Here is a 14,080-nt window from a genome sequence, read left to right on the forward strand (position 1 = left end):
TGAGCACGCCGCCTTTTCTATCTCAAAGTATTCTGCCGAGCTAGGACTTGATCCTCAGACCGATTTTGCAAATCAACCTGAGTCTCAACGGCTACTGGGATCAGCGGTCTTACGTCATCCTTCAGGTGCATCTCGGGTTTTAGACTGATACACACCTTGAGGGCTACTGGCTATATATCTCGGCAGAGAATAAATTGCACTAATAAAAAATATTGACAAAAAGTCGGCCCACAGTCGGGGTGGTGCACCACCTCGGAAGCAGTCCGGCATAAAGCTCGGGCGCTAGTGGCTGGCTCCATAGTGGGCATTTCCGGCATTAAGCTCGGCTAAGTTCCTTCAACTTTTTTGAACCAAGGTGATATGACACCTCGGATATAGTCCGGCGTTGGAGCTTGGACACAGTCTGGCGTTGGAGCTCGGATATATTTCGGCATTAGATATCGAATACATTTCGGCGTTGGAGCTCAAAAGCAGTCCGACATTGGCGCTCGGCTGCAAAAAATACCTCGAATGCAGTCCGGCGTTAGAACTCGGATGGAAGTGGACACTGGCTCCCGGGAACCACTTCAAACCCAAGGTATTGATAAAGGCCGGAAACTTAAAGGGGCTCCTCAGATACCCGATGTGTAAACTCGTCGAATGCATTTCGGCAATCCTCAAGATCTAAGATGAGAAGATTTGTTGAACCAGTTTTCAAGACCGACAACCGAAGATGAAGAACAGTTCGGAAGAATGGAGGAGCGTCCCTAACTTGAAGACCGGTTCAGGGGGCTACTGACGGTGTCCTGGACTAGGGGGTACTCACCACGTCATCTCTCGATCTGTTAGATTGGGCCGAGGACCCCCATGGCCGTATAATCATGGGCCAGTTCGGACAGTTGTCGCATACATGGAAGATTCCACAAGACTTGGTGATCAAGACAAGGACTCCTCCCCACCGGCGTATTCGGCTAGGACTCTTGTTATCCTAGGCCTCTAGTGCATTATATAAACCGAGGCCAGGCTAGTCGATAGAGGGTATACAACAATCATACCATAGGCTAGCTTCTAGGGTTTAGCCTCTCTGATCTCGTGGTAGATCAACTCTTGTAATACTCATATCATCAATATCAATCAAGCAGGACGTAGGGTATTACCTCCATCAAGAGGGCCCGAACCTGGGTAAACATCGTGTCCCCTGCCTCTTGTTACCATCGATCCTAGACGCACAGTTCGGGACCCCCTACCCGAGATCCGCCGGTTTTGACACCGACAGCCGCAAGGGCTTCCATGTCTAGATAGTCGATGATTTGGTTCTTTTTAACTAAGAACCTGGTCCTGAGCTCCCTTGCTGACTCTCCCGGCTGCTGGACAATGTTACTTAGGTCATCGGCATCCGATGGCCGGGCATAAGTTCCTTGGAAGCTGTTGCGAAAGGCGTCCTCCAAGTCCTCCCAGCTGCTAATAGAATTTTCTGGCAAACTGTTTAACCAGTAACGAGCTGGTGCTTTGAGTTTTAGTGGTAGGTATTTGGTGGCGTGAAGGTCACCTCCACGAGCCAGGTGGATCTGGAGGAGGAAGTCCTCAATCCATACCACGGGATCCATTGTTCCATCGTATGATTCAATATTCATGGGTGAGGGATTCCGGGATTAGGGGGTCTCCGGACAGCCGGACTATATCCTTTGGCCGAACTATTGGACCATGAAGATACAAGATTGAAGACTTCATCTCGTGTCCGGATGGGACTCTACTTGGCGTGGAAGGCAAGCTAGGCAGTACGGATATGGAGAACTCCTCCTTTGTAACTGACCTTGTGTAACCCTAACCCCCTCCGGTGTCTATATAAACCGGAGGGTTTTAGTCCATAGGACAACATACAATCATACCATAGGCTAGCTTCTAGGGTTTAGCCTCTCCGATCTAGTGGTAGATCAACTCTTGTAATACTCATATCATCAAGAATAAATCAAGCAGGACGTAGGGTTTTACCTCCATCAAGAGGGCCGAACCTGGGTAAAACATCGTGTCCCCTACCTCCTGTTACCATCCGCCTTAGACGCACAGTTCGGGACCCCCTACCCGAGCTCCGCCGGTTTTGACACCGACATTGTGCTTTCATTGAGAGTTCCTCTGTGTCGTCGCCGTTAGGCTTGATGGCTCCTAGTATCATCGATAGCGATGCTTTCCAGGGTGAGACTTTTCTCCCCGGACAGATCTTTGTGTTCGGCGGCTTCGCACTGCGGGCCAACGTGCTTGGCCATCTGGAGCAGATCGAAAGTTACGACCCTAGCCACCAGGTCAGGTTTGGAAGCTTAAATTACATGGCCGATGTCCGCGGAGACTTGATCTTCGACGGATTCGAGCCCCTGCCTTGTGCGCCACACGGTCACGATGAGTACGATTTAGCTCTGCCATCGGACCATATTCAGGAGACCGCACTGGCAGCCGCTCCGAGTCACAATTCGGAGTCAGTTGTGCCATCCATTGACGGGTGGATAGACCCCGTCACGGAGGCCATATCCTCAGCGGCGATCGAGCCGAATATCGACCTTACCCTGCGAGAGAGCCGTGTTGTCAAACTACCGGATCCTTCTCCGGCCACGGACTCCGAACCTCCTGCGCCCGTTCCTATCAAATCTGATTGGGCGCCGATCATGGAGTTTACCTTCGCAGATATTTTTCAGCACTCGCCCTTCGGCGACATACTGAACTCATTAAGGTCTCTCTCCTTGTCAGGAGGACCCGGGCTGAACTATGTCCGGCAGGATTGGGATGCGGATGATGAAGAAATTCGCCGCCCACCCACCACCCACTTAGTAGCCACTGTCGATGACTTAACCGGCATGCTCGACTTCGACTTCGAAGGCATCGACGGTATGGACGACGATGCGGGATACAAAGAGGAATCACTGCCCACAGGGCACCAGACGCCCACTTCATCACATGACATATACATGGTGGACACACCAAAAGAAAACGACGGCGAGGAACGGAAGGACGCAACGAAGGGTTGTCCCCTCGAGAAGCAGTCAAAGCGGCGGCGTAAGTGCCGCTCCAAATCCCGCCTCGGTAGAAACAACAATCATATAGACCACCATTAGAGCAGGGTGAACCATCGCCGGACCACGACAACACGGAGAATCAAAGCGAATAACATGACTCTGTCAAAGATAATAATCCGGACGACATCACACCGGACAGACACCCGGAGCAACAGAATGCCCATCAAAGGCTTGTTGCCACCGCGAGGAGTCTAAAAAAGCATAAGCAAAGGCTCAAGGCTGCACAAGACACTCTGAATCAGAGGGAGTAACAGTACTCAACACAGCAGCGAAGTACGGCGATAATCGCCACACTAAGAGCTACCCGAAGCGGAAGTTGCTACCTGAGTTCAATGAGGAGGCCTTAGATCCCCCGCAACCAAAAATTAAAATGGCCATCTGGCCGGATAGACGACCTCACGGCTAGCATAGAATGGCAAACAACGCCGCACACATGCCAATACGCGATCCACGCGAGGGCTCGCATCAAAAGGATGGCGCAACAAGATCCATTTATGGACCACGCAAGCGTGCTCTAGCATACGATGCAACACAACAAACATCCGAACACCACGGTATACCCAGATACAGGGGTGCCGCACACCCCCTATGTTTCACCGACGAGGTGCTGGACCATGAATTTCCAAATGGATTCAAAACCGTAAACATAGAGGCATACGACAGAACAACAGACCCTGGGGTCTAGATTGAGGACTATATCCTCCATATCCATATGGCTCGAGGATATGATCTTCACGCCATCAAGTACTTACCCCTCAAGCTCAAAGGGCCAGCTCGGCACTGGCTTAAAAGCCTCCCCGAAAGCTCCATTGGAAGCTGGGAAGAGCTCGAAGACGCTTTTCGGGCGAATTTTCAAGGGACTTATGTCCGACCTCCAGATGCGGACAATTTAAGTCATATAACTCAACAGCCCGGAGAGTCAACCCGAAAGTTTTGGAACATGTTTCTTACTAAAAAGAACCAAATAGTCGACTATCCGGACGCCGAAGCCTTGGCACCTTTTAAGCACAGCGTCCGAGACGAATGTCTTGCCAGACACCTCGGCCAAGAAAAGCTGAGAATAATGGCAGCATTAACAAGCCTCATGACCCGCTTTTGCGCGAGCAAGGACAGCTAGCTAGCTGATGCAGCACCAGCGACCCAAGTACATCCGAAGTTAGAGATGGAAACGGGAAATCACGACGCAGCAAAAACAATAAGCACCGGAATAAAGAAGACACCACGAAGAGCACGGCGGTAAACGCCGGATTCAGAAGCTCTCGGCCAGGTCAGTAAAAGCCGCCCTCCAAAGGCGCCAGAGATGAACTGTCCAGCCTAAACAAAATTCTGGACCAAATATGTTAGTGTCATAGCACCCCCGATAAACCTACAAATCACACCCACAAAGAATGTTGGGTCTTCAAGAAGTCCGGCAAGCTCAACGCCGAAGATAAGGGGCAGGATACACAAGCGAAGACGAGGATGAGCCTCGCAAGCAAAGCACTAGGGAACAGAAGAAATTTCCACCAGAAGTCAAAACAGTAAATGTGTTACACGTGATAAAGGGAAGGAACAAGGCGGCACTCCCAGATAAATATGCCCAAGGGCCTATCACCGCGGAATTCTGCCACTGGACGTCTCAACCGATCACCTTCGACCATCGGGATTACTCGGCAAGTATCCGGCGCGCTGGATGGGCTGCCTTGGTATTAGATCCAATAATTGACGGATATCACTTCACACGAGTCCTGATGGACGGCGGCGGTAGCTTAAACCTGATATATCAGGACACAATCCGCAAAACGGGGATAGACCCAACAAAAATTTGCTGCAGCAATAATACCTTTAAAGGAGAAACACCAGGCCCAGGGGCTCATTGCACGGGCTCCCTGTTACTAGAGGTTATATTCGGCTTCCCCGATAACTTCCGTAGAGAAAATTTAACCTTCCACATCGTTGCGTTCCAAAGTGGCTATCAAGCACTACTCGGACGCAAAGCTTTCGCTCGCTTTAACACAATACCGCATTACGCTTCTCTCACGCTCAAGATGCCTGGTCCGCGTGGCATCATTACAGTAAATGGAAATATTGAGCGATCCCTGCATGCCGAAGAGAGTGCGGCAGCCTTGACAGCCACACACTAAAACGAACTCACCAAATAAAGCATTTGACAGGTCGTCAAGACCACGGACGCGGTTAGACGAGTCTGGTGCAGCTATATGTAATTCATACAGGTCTGGTGGCCACACCCCATTACAAACACAAGGGGCTCAACGCGCGCAAACAACTGGCAATTTTTGCTCATCTTGAATTGTACATGGTTTCTCCAACATAACCTATTCTTTCGCACGACAACTTTTCACCCAAGTTCCTTTTTTTACAGATGACCATCGTACTACACCGGTCCAGGATACGGCACAATGGAGAGACAGGCGCAGACGTGCAGCAGGGACCCGTTCCAAGGATTCTTTTTAGATTAAGACCCTGCGTAAACCTTTCTTATTGTCTCTTGTTGACACACATCCCTCGGATTCTCAGTACAATTGAGAAGGATGCTGACGTTTTGGCATGTGGCCACGTCAGAATAATGCACGTACCTGGACACCAAGGGCTTCTTACAAAGGGCACTATTTAGGCCCACAACAAAGACCGAATACCTTAGGGAGTGTTCAGCGTTGCGAGTTTGGCCTTATATGCATCAGCTCCGAATCATGTCTTTGGTCAAATGTTGGGTTTGCCCGGCTCCTGTGTTTTGCTGCCTTACGTTCTGCTCTATCGGCTAAGGCGGCACCAGGAGAACAACTGCGATTGTGCCCTGGTTCATCCGGACGAGCACCTCAATAGAGAAAGCTGAAAACTGACTGTCATGATATAGCGTGTGACTGGTCAACCACTCGATGACCTATCGGAATCCTAGAATTCCTCCATCTTAACGAAGGGCCGTTTCCTGGCCAGGCATGTACGCACCCCGAATTCGGGTGAGTGCGGAGCCACTAGGGGCTATATAGTAGCCCCACTGTCCAACTCCTCTGGCTAAGTGAAAGTGTTAAAGCATCATAGTCCGGTTGCCTAGTTCGCTGCGCTATCACCTCCTTAATAGGACCAAGACGTTGGATTAAGTGTGAACACGCGTTGGACCAAGATGGTGGAGGGCCCGAGCGGAAGGTAGGGGCAGCTACCCACTTGGCACTTCTGGGAGCTGTGATGTAAAACCACTCATGTTGCCATAATCCGGATACCTCTGGAAAGGAACCCTTCGGCCATGAAGCGCCGGCAATTTTACTTATTAGAGCGCCTCCACACGCTGCGTGCTGCCCTTCGACTATCTTCGGCTTCACGTCAAAAGTCTTGAGCCACAGGACGAAGTGAGGGATAATGCGGAGAAAGGCGTCACAAACGACAATGAAGGATGATATGTGTAGGAGGGAATCCGGGGCTAGATCGTGAAAATCCAGCCCGTAATAGAACATAAGACCCCTGACAAAGGGATCCAGAGGAAGGCCTAGCCCCCGGAGAAAGTGGGGGACGAACATGACGCTCTCGTTGGGTTCGGGACAATACAGCACAACACTTGATTGGGGGTAATTAACTGCCGGGAGAAATACTTGATCAGGGGCAAAACAACTGCCGGGACATTTGTTTCTGCCGGTATAAACATATTGGGGTAGAGAAACTGCCGGAAGAACTTGAACAGTGACGACACATGGACTGCCGGTACACTTTAGGGCACATCTTCTGCCGAGACAACTGCACCACGACCCATAATCTGCCGGGAATCGACTTTGACGCGAGACCAAAATATCAGGCCAACTAAGCGCGCACAATTAGAGGAAAGCGCGCGAATGGCCTAAACTTTGGCCCAAAAAAGACGAGCACGCGCTGGCCCTCCATCAGATAGCGCCACCAGCCACTAAAAAAAATCAGATAGCGCCGCTGCCCCCAAATCGACCCCCAAATCCTTCGTGCCCTCCACCACCACCGCCGCCGTCCCCCACCATCCCACCGCCGCCGAACGCCCTCCAACCGGAGCACTTGCGCCGTCGCCCCAAACCACGCCAGAGCGGCGGCGCCAAGCACCGAATTGACCGCAGCCGCCAACCACTCCAGATCCAAGCCGGCGGCCGCCCTCCACCCAGACCACTGCCGTCCCCCTTCCCAACCACTCCAGAGCGGCGCCACCGAGCCGCCACTCCAGACCACAAGCGGCGACCACCCTCCTCCGCCGAATGTCTTCCCTCACCACCACCCATCTCGCGAGCTTCCTCCCCGACCAGGCCTCCTCCCCACAAGCTTCACCAGAGAACCTAGCGGGGACCCCTCCTCTACGTCCTCTACCCCAGGCAGCGGAGCGTCGACCCTCCTCGCGAGCAGCTCTGCCTTTCCCTGGACAGCGCTGCCTTCTCTACTTCCTTGCTCCAACCACGAGAATTTGACAGGTGATATTTCCTAGATCACTGCAGAAATTGGTGTGTAGCTCTAAAATCTATGTATGTAGTCTATTAATTAATCTGGGAAGGGTTCCTCAAAAACAACGCTGGTCATCAAGGATCATCCAACCCTGAAATTGGTAAAACTTGAAGGTTAGCAAAAGTGGCGGAGCTTCAAAGAAAATATTGGGCGGACCAGGCAAAGGGTGTACATATTTTTTTATAGATTCTGAGTCATAGGCATTTTAGTATATAATACAGGATTACAAGATGGAGCGAGCATACATGTATATATCAATTCATAAATTGTGATTGAGCTTGCTTATCATTGCTTATGGCTACAAAATATATTTTGTGATATTTAAAATGTTAAGAACAATTGGGTGAACACTCAGGCTATCTATCTAATGAAGCAATTGCAGGAAAATTAGATGTATAGTGCAGTACTATTTGCATCTAATTCATGTCTTCAATTGAGTGGAACAACCAGGCTATCTATCCAGGACAGTATGATGGACAGAATAAGCATATGGATAATCTGTATCTAACTCCTTCGTTGAACTCGGATGCCAAGTCTGCGCGGGATGTCGGCGAGCGGCTAGTGCTAGGCCTAGTGTGCCGCTGCCTGCTGCAGCCATGAGAAATAGCGTGCTACTACATGCTCATGCCGGCTACATGGATTGTTCGTATTCTTGGTGGGCTATGCTTTGATGCATAGGTAAAATTAAAAGTGCCAAAAACCTGGGTGCCCATGGCCTAGTTTGGCCCCAACAAAGCTCCGTCCCTGGTTAGCAAACAATAAATAGGTTTGTTTTGATGGTGTACTGAAGATTACAAGTATTGTAGATAATACACTTTGTTCATTTCAAGTATTAGTTAATTAATTGTTTCTGCTTCACATTGCTCGAAGACTTGCGAAGCAGTTTTATGTGTTCTGTAGGGGTGGTATGCATCTCTTATTTTATTTCTCGGAAATAAGGCTAAGAATATGACTATCTGCATGTCCTACCAAATCATTATGCCTTCCAACATTAAGCAAAGTGTATGAGGCCTAGACTTTGAATATTTCCTATATTTGATGGGAGAGTTGTAGCAACTTCCCAGATTTCTCAATATCATGTCCAATAGTGTTTATAGTCTTTCTTTCATAGATTTTTACTCACACTTTAAAAGTGTTATTAACCAAATTTATGCGAGCTTAATGGAGCATTTGAGTTACACCAAAATGTCCAATAGCAATGGATTCTGTACATTGATAAAAGTCAACATATTGCCGGTTAAATCTGTTTTCACCAAAATGGTAGAATTATATGTTACACTGTGCGCATCATAATATTTAGATTTCTATATGCCTTTAACTACATTGACTTTGTCAAAACAATATTCTGCACTAGAAACAGTACAGGATATCTCTGAGTCAACTTATGTATGCAGATTGTTAATATGAGGCGAAAAACTTTATCTCAAATTATTATATGATCTTAGTTACTGCAGTTTTCAGTATGTTGCTCTTGCGAGTCGACTTTAGCTTAGCCTCCATTTATGAATATTTGGAATTGATTTCTCTTCCTGTGTTTGTGGCTCTTCCTATTTCCATTCCCGATGCCATAGTAATATATAATTGTTTCTGATGAATATAAGACATTCAGTGTGCTTAAGGACATGGGCGAAATCAAGTATAATTTTAAGAGGAGCATTTGTGAGATCGAGCAGCTACATGATTTCTCAATGCAAAGCTCCTACCTGTGTTTGTGCACTTATTCTTCCAATATATTCTTAGGATATGCGTAACTACAGTGTGACAGCTCCTACCTGTGTTTGTGCACTTATTCTTCCAATATATTCTTAGGATATGCCTAACTACAGTTTTGTCACATGGATTCCTCCTTATTTTGTTATCAACTCACTTGAACTCAAAGTGGCCAGACCCTTCCCCGGACCCTGCGCAAGCGAGAGCTACAAGCACAGGGCTGCCCTTTTTTTGTTAATGTTACTGACTTGAATTGTTTCTAAATGTATTAGGTATCAATTTGTCCATATTTTACTAAATACAAATAAAATACAAAAATGTCGCAACAAAATGGGTCTGATTCCACAACTAAACATATTTTCTATACCTCATTCTCAACTATATGCTCTAGATTATTATGTTATAGTTTAAAATTCAAATATAAAGATAATTACAATTGTGATCTGATTCACAACCTATATACAGGAACCTGCACCATTTTAGTCCATTTTAATCTGTATCCATTTTAGTAAACAACAAAGTTAGGGAAAATGGGAATATAGAGGAAAAATGAAATAGCCCACCTAAAGATTTCCCCGTAACCATTTTGATTTGTACAAGTGGTAATTTAACCTTCCAGTATGCAGATATTGTGACTTCACTTGGGATGGCAGATCTCAGGCTCCTTAAGCAAGCCCTTGATAGACATGAAGACCACTAAGTTCACATATTTGTGTGCTGAAAAAGTTTCAGCCCTCTGCTGTCACTGATTGCGTCCTACTTTTTTGTACAGGGACACTAATTGCTTTGCATGTACACTGATTGCTTATTTCTCTTGCAGGGTGACTAAAATGCGGTGTCTACCTTGTTTTGGACAAACTTGAACTCCAGGTCTACCGGAGATTAGTGAAGAAAATGTGAGTGTCAACTTGTAGCACTAGTAGAAAAAGGGCCTTTAGTCCCGGTTCTGGAACCGGGACTAAAGGGTCAGTACTAAAGCCTCCCCCTTTAGTCCCGGTTCTAACTGTAACCGGGACTAAAGGCCCTCCACGTGGCCTCTGCCTGGAGGTCCACCTTTAGTCCCGGTTGGTAACGCCAACCGGTACTAAAGGAAATTTTATGATTTTTTTTGAATTTCAAATTTCTGAATTATTTTAACCTCTAATCTCTAATCACCCCTCATCGTTCCAAATCATCTAACTTCCCGAACGGTCACCCATCCTCTCACTACTCCAGCCTGAGCACACTTAACTTCCGGGTTCTATTCTCCCTCGTTTCCAAGTCTGCACTTGTTGTTTTCCTGACAATAGTAAGATGTTAATCCTATTAACCCTCAGGAATTTAGCTTGAGCATGAAGTCACACATTTCACTGTTTGAGTTTGAAACTATTGTTCTAAAAATCAATAATTATTTAGTAACACTAATATTTCTTGAATAAGTAGTTTGACCACAGTTTGACCATAGTTGACCAAAATTCAAAAAAACTTAAATAATTATTTAGTAACACTAATATTCTTGAATAATTATTTAGTAACACTAATACTTCTTGAATAAGTAGTTTGATCATAGTTTGACCAGATTTAACAAAAAATCAAAAAAAAACTGAAATTTGAGCATAACTTTTTTTCCTTTTAGAATTTGAGGATTCTAAAAATTTGCAAACAGGCCGTAGGCGGTCTCCATCGGATGCAGATTTTCGTTCTGAACATTTTGATATATTATACGTTTTTTTCCAACATCGTATGCAAAAGTTATAGCCGGTTTTTTCCGACATTTTCCCTACACTTTTTGCAAAACATGTCTAAATTTAAGTTTTAAAATTTTCCTAACTAGTAGATGTAGTAACATAACTACATCTCGAAGGATTTTAAATTTTGAAGTTTCTATCATTTTCTTTTGCTTTTTACAAAACTAAAAAGGCGACGCACTGGGGGGGGTAGGATTTGAAAATTGCACCATTAGTACCGGTTCGTGGTCTCAACACCATCAGTACCGGTTCGTGGCACGAAGCAGTACTAAAGGTCTAACCTTTAGTACCGGTTCGTGCCACGAACCGGTACTAATGGGCATCACACCCCTCGCCGCTTGAACCGGGACTAATGCTCACATTAGTCCCGGTTCGTAATGCAATCGGGATTAATGCTCTTTTCTGGCTGGACCAAATCCCCTTTTTGTACTAGTGTACTAGTGTAGGTGTCCTCGTCACAATTTTATAGAATGAACCAATCCTTTTCGCTTTGCTTTATTCTGCAGCCATATCATCGAGAGGGAGAAGGAACCATCTAAGGCACATCAAATCAAGCTAGAGGTCTCTGAACCATTTTAGTAGAGTAGCAGTTTTGCGAAAGGTGACCGTGGCAAACATTTTATCCTGTTACAAGCACATTAGATGAAATGGCGTTTATTGTTGGTGGCTTATTTGTATGCCTAACAAGTTGGGTGCCTTTCTTCAGGGTATGTCATAACCTCAACCTTTAGGTTACTATAAACAAGTTTGGAACAACAAGAATATCAAATTTTAACTTTTTACTGTTTTGTTACTATAACTGGAATGGAATGGGCTGTGTACGTTAGCCTGATTCAAATCCTTTTCATCTCCAATGAACGATCTGTGTACAACATCAGCCTTCATTCAAACTCCATTTACTGAATAATTTCACAGCGTGTTCTGCTACAGCCAACGCCCAACAGCAAGGCAAACAAAGAAGGCATTAAAACACTTGTCCTTATGTGATGTAAAAATTGCATTTTATTGTGCTTCCAGTACTAGTTGCATGTTCACGTATGTTACAACAGGTTTATTAAGCTATGAGAGCTCCATTTTGAGTTTCCGTTCTGTTGCAGGTTTCCCAAAGATACACTACTTGATGGAGATTTGGATGATCTACAAGCTGCTGAAGGTTTGCAAGATCTACTATTAAGTTGGTGGAGTGATAATGTAATGCGCCTTGTTTGGTGAACCTGGAGACATTGGCAAGTTCTGCTCATTTTGGTGGTTGTTTTGGCACATAGGCCACTATATGGCCATTTTGGTTGCGTGACACATTTAGAAACATATATACTTCTCCCTTTGTGGAACTACTTCATTTTGGTTGTGTGGCACGTGTATCTAGAAACATTTATGTACTCTTTTTGTGGCACAATCTGCTTATATACATTCTTATGTTAATGGAATGAAGTTTAAGGTTTCCGATGAGACCTATATGTTACTTTGAAATGTATGTATAAATTGTGCGAGGTGCCATGATTGCTTAACATAATGAATGGAAATTATATCAGGAATGCATACAATAGTTTGCTAGTGAAATTGAAGTGCTGGCATCATAACTGCCGGGAAAACATGCATGTGCAGGCAGCTAAACTGCCGGCAATTGTAGTTTCATGTGTCCTGACCAATCTGTCGAGAGAAAACAACTGCCGCCAAATCTAAGGGCCAGGGCAGGGAAACTGCCGGGAGAAGTGTATCTGCCGGGACAAGTAATCCCCGGCAGCCGTTCTCGTGGCGGTTCTATCTGCCGGGAGAATCGCTATCCCGGCAGATTGTCTGCCCTTATAAGTATGTTCTCCCGGCAGTTTTTCTGTCCTTATATCAGTGTTGTGGTGTAGTGGGAGTAGGGATGACCTACCCTCGGGCGGGCAGCCTGTGTGAAATATCAGCGGTCAGGTATCTGGTCTCCCTCAACTTTTTGATGTCCTCCTCCGTGACAGAGGAAGGCATCCACCGGCCCTAGGGGCTGGATCCGGACATGATTGGAGATCTGAAGCACCTGACCTGGGCTTTGGGTGTTAGAACTCGAGGCGGGGGAAGGATTCAATTGAGCACGGGAGGGAAAAAGTAAAAGCCTTGTCCCTTTATAAAGAGGGTGAATATCAAGCGTCCTCCTCGTAGCCGTTTGGGACTTGCCTAAATTCTAGGAGTCCTAGGCGCGGTTGGGTTACCCATGACTGTATTGATGTGAATCCCGAAATAAGGGGGACACGATCTCTGCTTTGACAAGACGTGTCAAGAAACTGCCTCGCGTTATGAGCGGGGCTAGTTAAATAAAAACGGTTCAAATAATCGCCGAGCCATGGCATCATGTCATGTTGCCAAAACATGTCAGCAGATTAGATTTGTGGAAATATTATTCTCTCTATGGTGGTACATGGGTAAAACATCGTGTCCCCTGCCTCCTGTTACCATCCGCCTTAGACGCATAGTTCGGGACCCCCTACCCGAGATCCATCGGTTTTGACACCGACAATGGGTTTGAACCCGTCTGGGAATTCATGCTCCATTACTTCATTTGTGAAGCAAAGAGGGTGTGTGGCGCTTCTATGTTCGGCCACACTGCGGCGTACCTCTAACGGAGTCCATTTGCGGTTTTCAGCCGGGCGTGGCTAGGTTTGTCACGTCCGAATAGGTGGCCGTCGTCGCGTGTCGAGGTGTGTCCTTGCGATCCGTAGATCGCTCTTGGGTGTCCTATTTTACTACCCCAGCCTTGCTGAAGGTTGTATGTACAACCTTGAGCGGTTTTGTTCCTGCCTTTACGGTGAGGTGGGGCGGTCTGTTGTTCGGCTTGAGTTGCCGCTTGAACCAGACCAAGTTGTGGTTGGCCTACCGCATTGTGCGATGATCGTACGGGCTCGAGCGCCTTATCGTCGCCCTGGGTTGCGATCTATGCTTCGGGTAGATTTTAGCTGGGCCACCAAGGCCGTATTGTTTGGCGGCTAGGACTTCGATCAATCTATCATTAAGCAGATCTTCGTCAGCTTGAAGCTATTGTTGCTTCTTCTTCAGGCTCCTTGAAGTGGCTATTAGTTGGCGCTTTAAGCACTCCTGCTCACGAGGTTCCTCAGGCACCATGAAATCCTCGGCGCCGAGGCTCACCTCATCCTCAGAGAGCGGAAGGTAATTGTC

The 14,080-nt window shown here is 46.7% G+C and overlaps 1 protein-coding gene across 1 annotated transcript; it reads left to right on the plus strand.

The window, feature by feature from the left end:
* Positions 1–6,951: 6,951 nt before the first annotated feature.
* LOC123172098 (protein FAM193B) lies at positions 6,952–12,376 on the plus strand (the record flags this gene model as incomplete). Its single annotated transcript, XM_044589127.1, has 2 exons — positions 6,952–7,459; positions 12,025–12,376. Coding segments are annotated over 2 exons (585 nt in total), but the record flags the coding sequence as incomplete, so codon positions are not given.
* Between the last annotated feature and the right edge of the window lie 1,704 nt (positions 12,377–14,080).

Source organism: Triticum aestivum, unplaced genomic scaffold (assembly GCF_018294505.1).
Source record: "Triticum aestivum cultivar Chinese Spring unplaced genomic scaffold, IWGSC CS RefSeq v2.1 scaffold27904, whole genome shotgun sequence".
Taxonomy (NCBI): Eukaryota; Viridiplantae; Streptophyta; class Magnoliopsida; order Poales; family Poaceae; genus Triticum; species Triticum aestivum.